A 13,820-nucleotide genomic window follows, 5' to 3' on the forward strand; every position below is an offset into this window, starting at 1 on the left:
CCTAGATGTCACTGGACTGCCTTCCCTGTGAAGATTTTTGTGCAAGTGCATGGAACTGCCGTGTTACATGGAACTATTCTATTTTGTGATACTTTTTCCTATGATGAGACACCACTTGTTCATGCTTCATAGTTTGTAGCTCGCGCATTCTTTCGGGGGGAGGGGGAATCGTGTGACGTATCCAGTGATGGTTTGGAGAAGTAGAGAAGGAGGAGGTGCAGAGTAGAATAAACATGGGGTATGAGCCAGGCCACGTCACCCATTCATCATAAGCGTCATATATATATATATATATATATATATATATATATATATATATATATATATATATATATATATATATATATATATATATATATGCTTTTAGGACTCTATCGTGGCCAGGGTTAGGGATGGCGTCTTCGAGACAGTGAAGGAAGATGGGAGAGTTAGGGTGGAGGCACAGTCAGGGAAGAGCATGGTGGATGCACTGGCCAAAGTTCAGGGGGTTGTATACAACAGCATGGAGGACGAAAATCTCGTCATTATTCATGCTGGGCTCAATGATGTGTTGAAGGGCAAGGATCAGAACCTTCAGAGACAGTTAGAGGATTGGATGGGCAAGCTCAGAGAAGCCTCTGGGAGTGTGCATGTGACCATATGCACCGTCCCAGAGGTCTGGGGGCAGTCTCGTGGGATTGGAAGGAGGGTAGTGGAGGCCAATTGTGTTATCAAGGGTATGAGCCGGCAACTCGAATACAGCGTAATGGAAGTTAACCAAGACGTGTACGAGCCCGGCGATCGCCCCTTTGCACAGGATGACATTCACTACAGTGGTGCGACGGGCAGGGGGGTCGGTAATAGAATGGGTCGTCAAGCTACAGCTTTTTTAGGGGCACCCAGAGCCATGAGGCCAACAGTGTAGCCAAAGACGGTTCTAAAGGGGCACAAATATTCAAGCCACACGGAGTCCGTGGGAGAAAAAATCGACGTAAGCACAAGGGCCGAGCTAAGTCAGACGTAGGCTATAATAACATGCAGGGTGGCAGAAATAGGTTAAAGTGGGAAGAGATAGAAGAGCAGTTGAGGGAGGAGGAGCTGATGGTATATGGGGTTGTGGAGACACATCCTCTGGATAGAGAGCAACCACCTTGCAATCCGGACTACGTATGGGAATATTGCAATAGAACAGAAGGCAGCAAAGAGGGGGGTGGTATTGGTGCATTCATACATAAGAGCATGGGTTGGCAAAGAGTCAAGTAGGGATGCATGGAATATTTATGGTTAAGAGGGAAAGTAGCTGGGAGGATGACACTCCTTGGTTTGGTGTACTTCTAGACGGGAGCGAAGGCCAGAGAGAGAAACCAGGCAATGGTGGAGTGTATATCAAAGGACATTGAGTAATTAGGAGGAAAGTGCAAGATAATTATACTAGGAGATATGTACGCGCACATAGAAGATATAGATGGGTATACTGACTGAACAGGCAAAATGATCATGGATATGTGTGAAAGGCATGATTTGATATTTTGCAACAGTACTGAGAAGTGTGAAGGGCAAATAACATGGGAGGTAGGAAGGCTGCACTCAACGGTAGATTACTCACTGATGTCACATAGGATGTATGATAAGCTCAGGGTAATGCACATAGATGAAGGTGGCTTCATAAGTCTGGGTAGTGATCACAAACGTATCAAGCTCACGCTAAGTTTTGGAAGAGCAGCAAAAGTGGGAAGGAGACAAGATGAGCAACTACAGGAAAGTTTTCATTCAGAAAGGCAAATATAAATTGCTAAACAAATTGAGAAAGTAATCACTGAGGATAATAAAACAGTGTGGACATACACAAATCTAATTAGACTGTTTGGACTAGAGCTTGCTAAGGCACGTGACAAGTCACCCCAGAAAAGAAGACACAAGCCCAAGAGTTGGTGGGATGAGGAAGAGAGCCATAGAAAAACGTCAAAAAGCCTCTAGGGAACACAGACATGCTGAGCAGCAGGGTGAACCGACAGATGGTGTTGAAAGAAAATGGGACATTTTTCTGAGTTCTAGAAGGGAAGCATCCCTCCTGATCAATGAAAAGATTAGAAGAAAGGGTGCTCAGTGGCTGGCCGAAGTATATAAAAAGGACAGAAAGGCATCTGCGAAGTTTTGGAACCATCTAAACTCCCAAAGAAATGAAACAAGCCTAGAGCAGAGGTTTGTAACTACAGCTCAAGGTGCTAGGCTAGAAGGGGACGAAGCAATTGAATATATAAAAACAAGGGTGACAGAAAAATTTGAACAAAGAAGTGCCTTATGCACCACAATAAAGAAGGATGGATCAAGTGGCGCAATGGCTTCATTTTCACAACGAGAGTGGGAAAGGGCTCAGAAGAGGTTTCCAAGTAGTACATCAACAGGCCCAGATGGCATTCCAATTATGCTGATAAAAACGTTGGGTCTGAAGTCTAAAAAGACTTTGAGTGAGTCAGTGAGCAGAACAATAATCTATGGTGAAGTCCCCGATGGATGGAAACTTAGCAGGATGAGCATGATCTATAAAGGAAAGGGGGACAAAGCTTACAAAAACAACTACCGTCCTATAACAGTGACATGAGTGGTCTACAGGCTGGCGATGCAGATTATAAAAGAAAGACTGCAGGCATGGGTAGAGGATGACGGGGTGCTGGGGGAACTGCTGAATGGGTTGCGGAAACACAGGAGGTTGGAATACAATCTGTTCTCACTGATGCAGTGCATCGAAATAGCAGAAAAGGAACTCAGGCCCCAGTGGCTAGCATTTTTGGATATCGAGGGAGCGTAGGATAGCGTGGTTCAAGAGGACTTGTGGGGAATACTGCACACACTAGGTGTGGAAGATGGAGTCACTAATCCTTTAAAGGAGATCTATAAAAGTAACAAGAAAAAACGGGTATCCGTTTTTTCTTGTTACAACAAGGAAAACTCATTGATCAGGCACTACCAGCAGTAATGTACGCAGATGACGTAGTGCTAATGGCCGACAACAAGGAAGATTTGCAGAGATTGATGGACATTTGCGGTAATGAGAGAGATAGGTTAGATTTCAGATTCAGTAAGGAAAAATCAGCAGTCATGATATTTAACGATAATAAAGGTTGTGAGCTTAGGATACAGGAAGTCACGCTAAAGATAACAGATCAATGCAAATATCTGGACGTATGGATAATCAATGGGACCGAGTACTTAAGGGAACACCAAATATACGTGACGACTAAAGGTAACAGGAATGCAGCAGTGATGAAAACTGGGCACTGTGGAATTACAATAGGTATGATGTTGTAAGAGAAATATGGAAAGGGGTCATGGTTCCTGGGCTGACGTTCGGCAATGCGGTCTTGTGCATGAGATTAGTAGTTCAAGCAAGATTATAAATTAAGCAACGTGGAATAGGTAGGCTTGTTTAGGAGCTCACGGGAATACACCAAATCAGGGAGTACAAGGTGATATGGGATGGACATCATTTGAGGGCAGGGAAGCTAGCAGCAAGATGAAATTTGAGAAGCGATTGAGTGAAATGGGGGAGGAGCGTTGGGCTAGGAAGGTTTTCAGCTACTTGTACATGAAGAATGTAGATACAAAATGGAGGAAGCGAACCCGAAAATTGACTGGTAAATACTTAGAAAACAACAGGTTGCCAAACCAAAAAAAAAAAACTATCGGTTAAGAAGAAAGTGAAGGAAACGGAGACTAACATGTGGAGAATTTGCATGATTAAGAAGTTCGCACTAGAGATCTATCGAGCTTTTAAGCAGGAAATTGCCAAGGAAAGGATCTATGATAATACTCGGGGTAGTTCTCTACTGTTCGAGGCCAGGACGGGAGTATTGCGAACCAAGACATATCGGGCCAAATACGAAGGGGTAGACACGGTATGCAGTGCATGTGGAGAGGAGGAGGAAACTGCCAAACACTTGATAATGTTCTGTAAAGGGCTTCACCCTATAGTTCAGGATGATGGCGCAGAGTTTTACAAAGCACTGGGGTTTAGGGACAGGGAGGGCAAAATAGACTTTAAGCGGGTAGAATTAACTAGAAGGTTATCTGATCGGTAGCTAAAGTCAAGGCACGAATGAAAATTAAACCCTTCACTGCAAAGTACCAGTCCTCAACTCCACTATTTAAAGAAAAAAGAAAAGATGAATCTAGTGGTTAGTTCACTAAGTATTACGGCTAGGTGGCGTTAGCCGCCGCCCGATCTAAATGGTACAGCCACATCCACCCATCCATTCATCCATCCTAGATGCGCTGGTTCGCCTCCGTTACACGCTCGAGGCACACTAACACAGCGCTTTCAGAATACCATTCACCGATTTTCTTGCGGAGAACATCAGATAAACGTTTTGATCAATCTCTCCAGACGCAAGGCTATCGTCTTTCGACGACATTTACAGTGTAACATGTAGATTCGGGCCAATTTTTTTCATCAAGCGGCCGTAGCATAGAGCCATTGTATATTAACTCTAAGGGTTGTGGCATGGGCCTGACTTTCCGTCCCTCGCATGAGTCACACCGCACCCTCCCTATTACGTCAATCTGCGGGACTGCCTTTGCGCCCCTCCTCTATAAATGACTGCAAAAATGACCCCCCCCCCCCCCGTGCGTCTGCTCGCGAGGACATACCACGTGGCGCCCCTATCTGGAGGCATCCCTGTGACATACGTGGTTGGATTGCTCCGCTGCCCTGTCGCGCGCAGCCTGCAGCCACTTTCGCGTCTCCTTTTTTATTGATTGATATGTGGGGTTTAACGTCCCAAAACCACCATATGATTATGAGAGACGCCGTAGTGGGGGGCTCCGGAAATTTCGACCACCTGGGGTTCTTTAACGTGCACCCAAATCTGAGCACACGGGCCTACAACATTTCCGCCTCCATCGGAAATGCAGCCGCCGCAGCCGGGATTTGATCCCGCGACCTGCGGGTCAGCAGCCGATTACCTTAGTCACTAGACCACCACGGCGGGGCTCTCCTCTTTTTTTTATTGTGCTTCACTCAAAGAAATCAGTAAAATACTGCTGCAGCTTCTTCCCTTATTGCCCCAGAAAAGTGTTACGCTTCTCACTATGCCCGACTGCCGGCGTCGTCTGCAAGGGCCACCTAAATGTAAAACTACGGCAGCCGAGCGCGCCACCTCTGTAAAAGGTGACGACTCCTTTTGTGTTTAATTGGAGCATTAAATGGGTATAAATGGGTAACGGTAAAGAAGCTTATCTTTGCTGCGAGAAATGAGTGCAACAACGTTGCTTCGTTCATTGTAGGTTTGCATCTTAAGGCGGGCCGCGGTTGATATGACAAGCAAGGGCGAATTACATTTATGTCTAGCACACATAACCCTACGAAGCACAGCGAAGCAGATTCCCCGCTTTGTGGAAAGCAACACAGCATTAATTCTTACCGCTGAATGCAGCCGCAACCTTTCTGTTAGATTGTGGGCAAACGTGAGAATCACGCACGCGTGTGCCTCATTCAGAGTTCTAACTTTTATCTGTGGCACGCACCTAATATTTATCGCGCAAAATTTCTACGGTGGTCACACGTTGCACATTCGATCACCATCTATAGCCACACATGGGTGAAAATTATGAATGATTGGTTCAGTTCCAGCGGTTCTACAAATGGGTGAATCGTGATTTTAAAAATGCAATGAGCCAGCCGTATCGTTTTACATCCTTGAGCATGTTGCGAAGTCTCGGGTACCATTATCTAAACGGCAATTTCCTATTTCAGTAAAATTGCCTGTGGCCAGTTCTTTTTTTTTCAGTTTCATTCATAAGCTGTGTGATATACTTCATGGCAGCTCTCCGAAGACGAGTCAGTTTTCGAAGCTGACCACGTTTTCACCTGTAGATAAATATAACATTAAGAGTATGTGACAGTGGCCATGGGTTCATTCTACAGACGTAATCTATAAGCAAGGAACCCTGTGATTTGAAGTCGTCGACGGCGGACGCGTTGACAGAATTTTTTTTCGGATGGGGCAACACCTTGATTAAAACTGAGGGCCGGTCAGGCAGGTGTGGGCAACCGTTATTTTGAGCGCTATACACCATGGGAAATTTCGGGAGGAGGGGGCACGGGCTTGGTGTGCCACCATATGTTCTGTGGTGCCACCGCCTGGCTACGCCACTGGCAGATGAAGACCCACGTGGTCGCGTTTACACGAATGGGGACGGACGCCCGGGGAGGAGGATGGTGATGGCGCAAACTGCGGTAAAAGTTACCGTGGCGAGAGAAGTAAGCTTTAGCATAGACTGGAGCGCACTTTTATGATCTAAGAAAGACGGTTTCGTCGAACGGGCTGGCCGAACACGCAGAAGCGATTGGGCCCGAAGTAGACCAGAATAGGATAAAAATAACGAAAACAAAGGGAAATAAACTAGACTTCCGGACTATATCTTGTCTCTCTGACAATTCAGAGTCCCATTTTAAAATATACATAACCGAACTAATTGCACATTCATTTTTCCTAGCGAACGAGACTCCTGTGTAGAAACTGAAACGTTCTGCTTTTATGTGAATTTTCATGGACTGTGCTTAATAAAGTTTCTAAAGTTTTGTGAATGAATGAATGGTCTGTGCTCATTTTAACCCCATGGGCTCTAAATAAAAACCACAACAATAAAGAAAAAGAGAGGTGACAGTGGCATCACGTACGTAGCGCACTGTGGCACGCTGCCGGTAACGTTTACTGCAACTTTCCGCATTGTGTAGTCTGCAGAAGTCCACATAGATGAAGTCAGAGCAATATAACGCCATTCAAAAATGAAAACACCGCGAAGTCACCGTTAAAAACAACGCATCCAACCACCAGTTTTCCTTCGCCAGAGCGAGGCGAGATCACGTGATAAAACCCTGGCACGTCACAGCGATTGCAGCGCTCGCGCCTCCAGTGGTGGGCCTCGCACCCAATAGTAATGAGGAGAGTGACCTCCAGGCCTTTGCCACGTACGTAACGGCAAAGCATCGCGGCTGCTGCAGCTAGCCACGGTGGTGGTTGTGGTTAGAGGAAGAAAGAGACACCTAATATCTGCAGCCCTTAAGAGAGCACGGTGCAGCGTCTTGTAGGGGGTTGTTGGAAGGGGAATAGAGTAGGAAAGTAGAAGATCGGGAGAGAAGCAGATCGCAGGTCGATAAACAAGGAAGGGGCAACTGCTGACGATGTCTCCGCATTTGTTTTGCAGGTGCTTGTGTGGCACATGTGTGCGGGAGCAGGCGATAATCAGCACGACGTGCGTCACCACCTTGTGTGGTCATGTGACTCAGCCTCGTACACTTCTGCGTCACTGCCCAACTCGGCGCCCAGAAACCGACACCAAAAATTGTCCCCATAACAAAAAGGCAATATTAATATTTTTAGGGAGAATCAAAGAATCTTGGTGCGTGTATCGTGCTTCCTTGAACTATAAGAAACGCTTGCAGCAAAGAAAGAACGTGCATGCCACAACATTTATGGTTGCACCACCCTTAAAGAACCCCAGGTCATCCAAAATTTCAGCGCACCCCACTACTGCATCTAATCATACAATGTGGTTCTGAGACTTAAAACGTCAACAATTACCACTTTTTAATTAGGCTCACTCGTAATTTTTCTTTGTTTTTTAGGATCCACTTTTCGTTGGTTTCTTACACCGTAAATCACAAATGCTTGCTTTGAACCAGCCAGCCAGTTCCTGAAGTGCAATCCTCGCTGTGGAAGATATATGGCTTGCTGCATGCTTTACAGAGGCAGTGTAGACTCCAAGGATGTCAGCGTAGCTGCAATCGCTGTCATTAAAGAGGTACTGGACGAAAATCGGAAAAACTGACGAAACTTCGAAATTCAACTCGAAAGATACCACTGTTCCGATAAACAGAGTTATATTCCCGTATTTTTGAACAGTTAATAAAATTTTTTAATTGTCACACGAAGGATCATGCAGGATGCACGTGTTCCTTGTCCTCCTCTTCCTCTTCTCAGCTTTTCTTTCCTCCCACTCTTCACCTTCCACAAAAACGAGGTGCTGCGTCGTGCTCCCTACCGGGCTGCAGAAATTAGGCGCTTTCTTTATCTTCTAACCACTACTGAAGCATTGTCTGCTGGTGTTGTTCATAGCAGTTTGGGGAACCGAAGTGAAAGTTCAGCGAGTCGAGAGACGCGGCGACAGCTGGCATTGTTGACTTGCCCACTCCAGGTGTGTGTGACATCACCAAACGTCACTTTCTCTAGTTCACGACGCAGCCGCTAGACGTGGCAATTTGTAGAAAACACACTAATTTCATTATTTTCCCGTAGTTTCTGCCTGGAATGAAGGTTGTCTCTATAGATTTCAGGGCCCAATCTTTCAATTTGGCTCAAAATCTAGGACACAAAAATTTCGTTCAGTATCCCTTTAAGGCCAAGCGAAATGTTCAGTTTGTCGACTGGTGCCCTACCGGATACAAGGTTCCTTCTTAGCATGCATTCCACTCATATTTTTCTAAAATCATGCTCACTAAGCTCATCGTAGTTTCTTTTCTTCTTTTTCAAGTCAACATAAACTGGTAACCACCAAAAGAGATTCTGGGTGGACATTTGGCCAAAGTACCACATGCAGTGTGCATGTTGTCTAACCCAACTACAATTGCTGGAGCTTGGGGTCATTTGAATCTTAAGACTGATCTTATGTATTCTAAGCAAGTGTTTGTGCACTGGTATGTAGGCGAGAGCATGGAGAGAGAATTATCCAAGGCTAGAGAAGACTTGGCAGCATCAAAAGAGATTACGAAGAAGTTGGTTCAGATTCTGTAGATGCTCCACAATATGTTACAGAATATTAAGCACATGCTCTACAAGGTGGAGGAAAATCCACTGTGCCAAGGCTTGTCTTTTTTGTCCCTCCACAGAAGCCAGAGAAGATTTGCAGACTGTGTTGGATTTTTTTTTTCTTCTTGCATAAACTTTCCTGTAATTTCATGCCCCAACTCTGATAAGTACACATACCACGGGGGTGCCCTCCACACGTTTGTAGAACAACAAACTCAAACCATGTACACACTAAGAAGTCGTGGGAAGCACAGAAACTCGTCCTTAACTTAAACAATCTACAAGCTATGGAGTAGTGGGAGGCCCAGAAATTAGTGACCTTTAGGGCCTGCCAAATGGCCTTTATTGAAGGAGCCAGCCAGGGTCCTGGGCTGAACTACTTTACCCACACATTTCACGAATCATTCTTGTTTATAAATGCTAATAGATGCTGTTGGTTTAAAGCATAGTGATGAGTTATAATACCATAAATTACCCTCCACCACCAGTGAATCAACATGTCAAAAGTTTGTGCGTGCAGTTTCAGTTGTGATGTATGCAAGTGCTAGCACCTTTTCGCAGACACTATCTCAGCCACCAGAGTGCTAGTGCCACGAACGCAGCACTACAAAATAAGCTAACTCTTGGAAGCTTGACAGCAGGGACCCATTGCTGGCAGGGTGGGCTACGACAATGCAAAACAAACAGATAAGAACTGAATTTAAGCAAGCTGTTTTATGTAGATGACACCTCAGCTAAGTCCACCAGGATGCTAGTGCCACATATGCAACATTGCAAGATAAGGCATCTCTTTGAAGCTTGACAGCAAGGATTCAATGCTGGGCAACGTGGGCACCGAATATGCACAACAAACAGTGCACAAAAAAAGTGGCACAATCAGGGCATGATTTGAGAATTTGCAGGACCTAAAAGCCTCTAGAAGTGCTCTTAAACACACAATTATACAGAAGAGTCCTCAGTTTCATTAAGACTTTCAGCAATTTTATTTATTTGTACACTGTAGCCACCTCAAATCTCAAAGGATTCCATTGATTTTGTATGTGCAAGTTATGTCGGTTATCTTCCATTGAGTAAATGCATCAGCATGGTATGCAAACAAGAGAATTAATTGAAGGAATACATGTATTTAAAACAAGACATACAAGCCAAATTCAAGTAACTGATAAAGGTAGTTTTTTCCGCTCCTTCTGAACATTCTTCTTGCGTCTTTTCTCCAGGTACTTGTCGAGTTTTCCAGCCTTTTTTAGAAGCTTGAACCTTTCAGCCAACTCAATTTTTCGTCTTGCAGCTGCAAACAATGATGAAGCAAGTGCAAGGTGGTGCATTCAATCCATGTGCTTACACACTATACCTAGTTATAATGAAATAAAGTATATGAAAAAGCAAACCAAACTCTCCTGGAAAACCCCAGAGAGGGGCGTGCACATGAAACCTTCTTTTAACAAAATAAAGTTGCCCTGCACATGAATACCACGAACTAAAAGAGTACCCAAAATTAAATCCCCGTGCATTCAGGTCGACAATATCTAGGCTTGTACGAATCTTCGAATACTTTCAATGAATTCGAATTTGCTTGGATTCAAATTTAATTTATAGAAAATTTCAAAGTATTTGAAGTGAACATATACGTGTTCATTAGTACGCATGTCCCCCTATAAAAGCGGTTTCACTGTAGTTGAGAAGTGAGTCGTGAAAGCACCTACAAAATCTATAATAGTTTGCATGTCATCTCCTATAAAGGAGGTTTCACTACTTCGAAAAGATGCCAAGCCACGCAAACACTTATCCGGAGGAAATTCACATTGCCGTGAAGCCCCACTTAAAGTTGAATGAACATGTTACCCACACATTCATTCATAAAACTTTTTTTCAAGTTTATAAGCTTGCTATACTAGCTTATATGCTCTGAGTATAGTAAACTATAAAATTTTGCATATTTTACAGGTTATCACTTAACATTCTACACAAAGTCAAATCTCTCTACTATTCAAAGTCGTTTCCATTTCCTTGTTCCAGCGACCTTGTTCCCCTTGTTAACAAATATTGCACAGGTTATTAACGTCATGACAAATACGTCCCTTTTTCTTTATAGTATACCTTATATACTATTCGAATTCAATTTAGAATTACTCGACTAAAACCACTGTTTTCTTTGAATTTGTTTCGGACCTAAAATTCACTATTCCAGGGGTGAAAGCGGGCTTCAGTCTTTTTGGAACAGCTTTGGGGGCAGGATTAGTAAGGTTTTGGAGTAGCTTTGCAGCAGTAAAAGGGGCGTTTTGTAGCAACTCTGGAGCACCAAAAGGAATGTATTGGAGCATCAAAATTTAGTTCTGGAGCAAATTTGTTGGGTCACCTCTGTTAATTATAATTTTTACTTTCTCTTTGCTTTCTCATAAACACAAAAAAAGTCATTGGTTTTTACTAAGCATTCAGTGCTAAATTGATATGTGGGGTTTAAAGTTCCAAAACCACCATATGATTATGAGAGATGCCGTAGTGGAAATTTCGACCACCTGGGGTTCTTTAACGTGCACCCAAATCTGAGCACACGGGCCTACAACATTTCCGCCTCCATCGGAATAGCATTCAACACAAGTCAAGTGATCAGGCTTACCCCAAAATGATATATATATATTAAGCCTTACAACATCAAAGCCGAAAGCACAGCAACTCAAAGAAAAAAACATAAGCTACTGAAGCTGCATAAGCGGCACTCTGAACAGCTACTCAGACAAATAAAAAATTTAATGTTGAAATGTTGCAATGTTCAAAATGTGATTAAAACACTGCATCAGCATGAACAGCAACTCAAGACTAAAGATAAACTAATATAATAAAAGTTATGTTCATGTTAAACCCCATGTTCCGATCAGTGAAGTGCCACAGCGGACATAATAATCGCGAAGAAATTTAGAAGGATTCACCACGCTATTGCAAGGCAATCAGGTAATTGTTCTTTTATTACAATAGGAACTATATGGACACTCGACGAGGTTTCGCCGTTGCCGCCGTGTTACGCGTAAACTACAAGTTGGTAACATTCCCCACACGGAAAATTGGGCAAGCTGGGGTGGTGAGCGCTGCTCAAGCAGAAATTAAACGATGCGTCCGATCTCGGTCGCTTGGAGGGCTCATGCAATAGATAGCACCCCATGCCGTGTTAGACCTGCCGTCGAATGCTCAAGAAGAGATGAAACACGTGGCCCATCTTGAACGAGGATGAAAAACATTAAAAAAATACACGCAGGAAAAGGGGGGGGGGGGGGGGGACCGTCACTAGAGCACCAGCAGTGAACTTTGATTCTAAGGATGTGGTTGCGATAAGCTGGGGCACGCGTTTCAGCAAGCATCAGCACGCGGCTCGTAAACCGTTCTACGTGGTGCGTCCCAAATGGGAATAGATTGTGCGATAAAAACATTTCTCCCCGGAGCGGCTGTACTTTTCCCTTACACCAGTGTTTTGTAGAATGTCAAAAGGTCGGATCCAAAAAAGTTAGCTTTCAGCCTTCATATTGTCCCGGGGTCGTGAGGTTGACGAAGGCAGCAGCCACTGTTTTCATGAGTGAACTTTATTTGGGCAAACCTGTGCCTGGAAAACGAAATGTCACTCTAGAAGCAATACAAGCTGTAGACCGATAGCAGCAAACCAGACAGTCAGCCATCGACAACCTGCCAAGCAGCACAGTGCGTTGACATTTATACATGTGCCATCGAAGATTCCAGCGTTATCGCTAGCAGCTCCGTAAGTTCCAGAACAAACTCTACAGTACGCATTGTACACATAATCTCATCGAAGGATTTGAAGATAATTTAGATTGTTTGCAGTCCTTTGGGTGCTGCTTGCGCAAGGCAGCGTTACAAGCATAATGGTGTAGTAGCAAAAATAGAAAGAAAAAAGTGCATGCGACCCTCCCATTACAACTTTACAAATTCTTGCTATTGCAGTCATCCCTTCGCCGGTGAAACTAATTTTTTTTTTAAGTTTATGTAGTTCGGCTAACAGCTTTGCTGTTAAAACATATATAGAGTCACATAATGAGGCATGTGCACAAACGCCACATCAACAAAATGCATGCATGAACCAAAATACGATGTGATCGAACTGATATGACATAGACGCAGTTGCGTCCTTTGTGTAGCCTACGCTTAGTGCTCGGTCGATGATAAAACTCAACTTAATTTGGTGTTGCACATGCAAATTGCCATTTTAGGCACTGCTTGGCGCAGCCGGTCAGATTCGCGCAGAATGGCACAAATGGCTCAACACTTGCACCCCTGCTATTCATACAAGTCTAAATATTTTGCTTTTCGCTGTATTCTATAGTCATTCATAAAGCGGCGGTTCAAAACTCCAGCCTCCAAACTCACTTGTATAAGCAAGTGGAGTACAAATCTGCAAGCAGCAGTACACACTATTTATTCACACTTCTGCCTTGCATTCTTAAGCTGTCAGCCCTCTCCCCCAACTCTCAATAATGACAACAGTGGAGTATAAGAGCAACTAGTGAATATATAGCGAAGTATAACAATACGGTTATGCAAAGATGACCATCACTCCCTTAACTACATAAAGCTGCTCCACTGTAATTCTGTTCTATCACTTGATGCCAAACATGTAATTTTTCATGCAAGCATGAACAGGAACCCGCAATTTTTTTCAATGACTAAATAAAGTAATTTTCTTGTAACAGTTTTTTTTTATAACTAATAGCATTGCCTGCTCTGATTAAAGTTCCCCTTATCTTCCTATCTGAAAAGAGTTGAAGATTGCTTAAGTGGGGTGGTGTGAGTAAGGCTAATTAAATTATTTCACAAAGCAAAAGCAGAACATCAGAGTAAGCATCTCTGATCAGTCTACAACTTACCCCTCGTTTATCTTTGAGTCAGTGCTTTATAGACAATAACAGTGGCTTACCTCGGGATAAACTTTATTAGGATGAACTAAACGGAAATTCTCATGTCTCCCAAACCACAAAGGAATGTTTGCTTCATTTTACTATCATTTAAAGTGACACTGGACCTTTTTCCAAA

General features: G+C 43.7%; 2 protein-coding genes across 3 annotated transcripts in view; one reads left to right on the plus strand and one right to left on the minus strand.

Annotated features, from left to right (window-relative positions):
* Nucleotides 1-373: 373 nt before the first annotated feature.
* LOC142777105 (uncharacterized) lies at nucleotides 374-1,959 on the plus strand (the record flags this gene model as incomplete). Its single annotated transcript, XM_075881395.1, has 1 exon — nucleotides 374-1,959. A coding segment is annotated over one exon (531 nt), but the record flags the coding sequence as incomplete, so codon positions are not given.
* A 7,786-nt stretch (nucleotides 1,960-9,745) lies between these two features.
* Nucleotides 9,746-13,820, minus strand: part of LOC119187500 (ribosomal RNA processing protein 36 homolog) — a 57,547-nt gene continuing 53,472 nt past the window's right edge. For both annotated transcript variants that reach the window (XM_075878707.1, XM_037435630.2), the window contains exon 9: nucleotides 9,746-10,074. In XM_075878707.1, coding sequence (XP_075734822.1) covers nucleotides 9,938-10,074 — 137 coding nt within the window. In that variant the 3' untranslated portion in view covers nucleotides 9,746-9,937. The remainder of the gene's footprint in view (nucleotides 10,075-13,820) is intronic.

The sequence above is a fragment of the Rhipicephalus microplus genome, chromosome X (genome assembly GCF_043290135.1).
Source record: "Rhipicephalus microplus isolate Deutch F79 chromosome X, USDA_Rmic, whole genome shotgun sequence".
Taxonomy (NCBI): domain Eukaryota; kingdom Metazoa; phylum Arthropoda; class Arachnida; order Ixodida; family Ixodidae; genus Rhipicephalus; species Rhipicephalus microplus.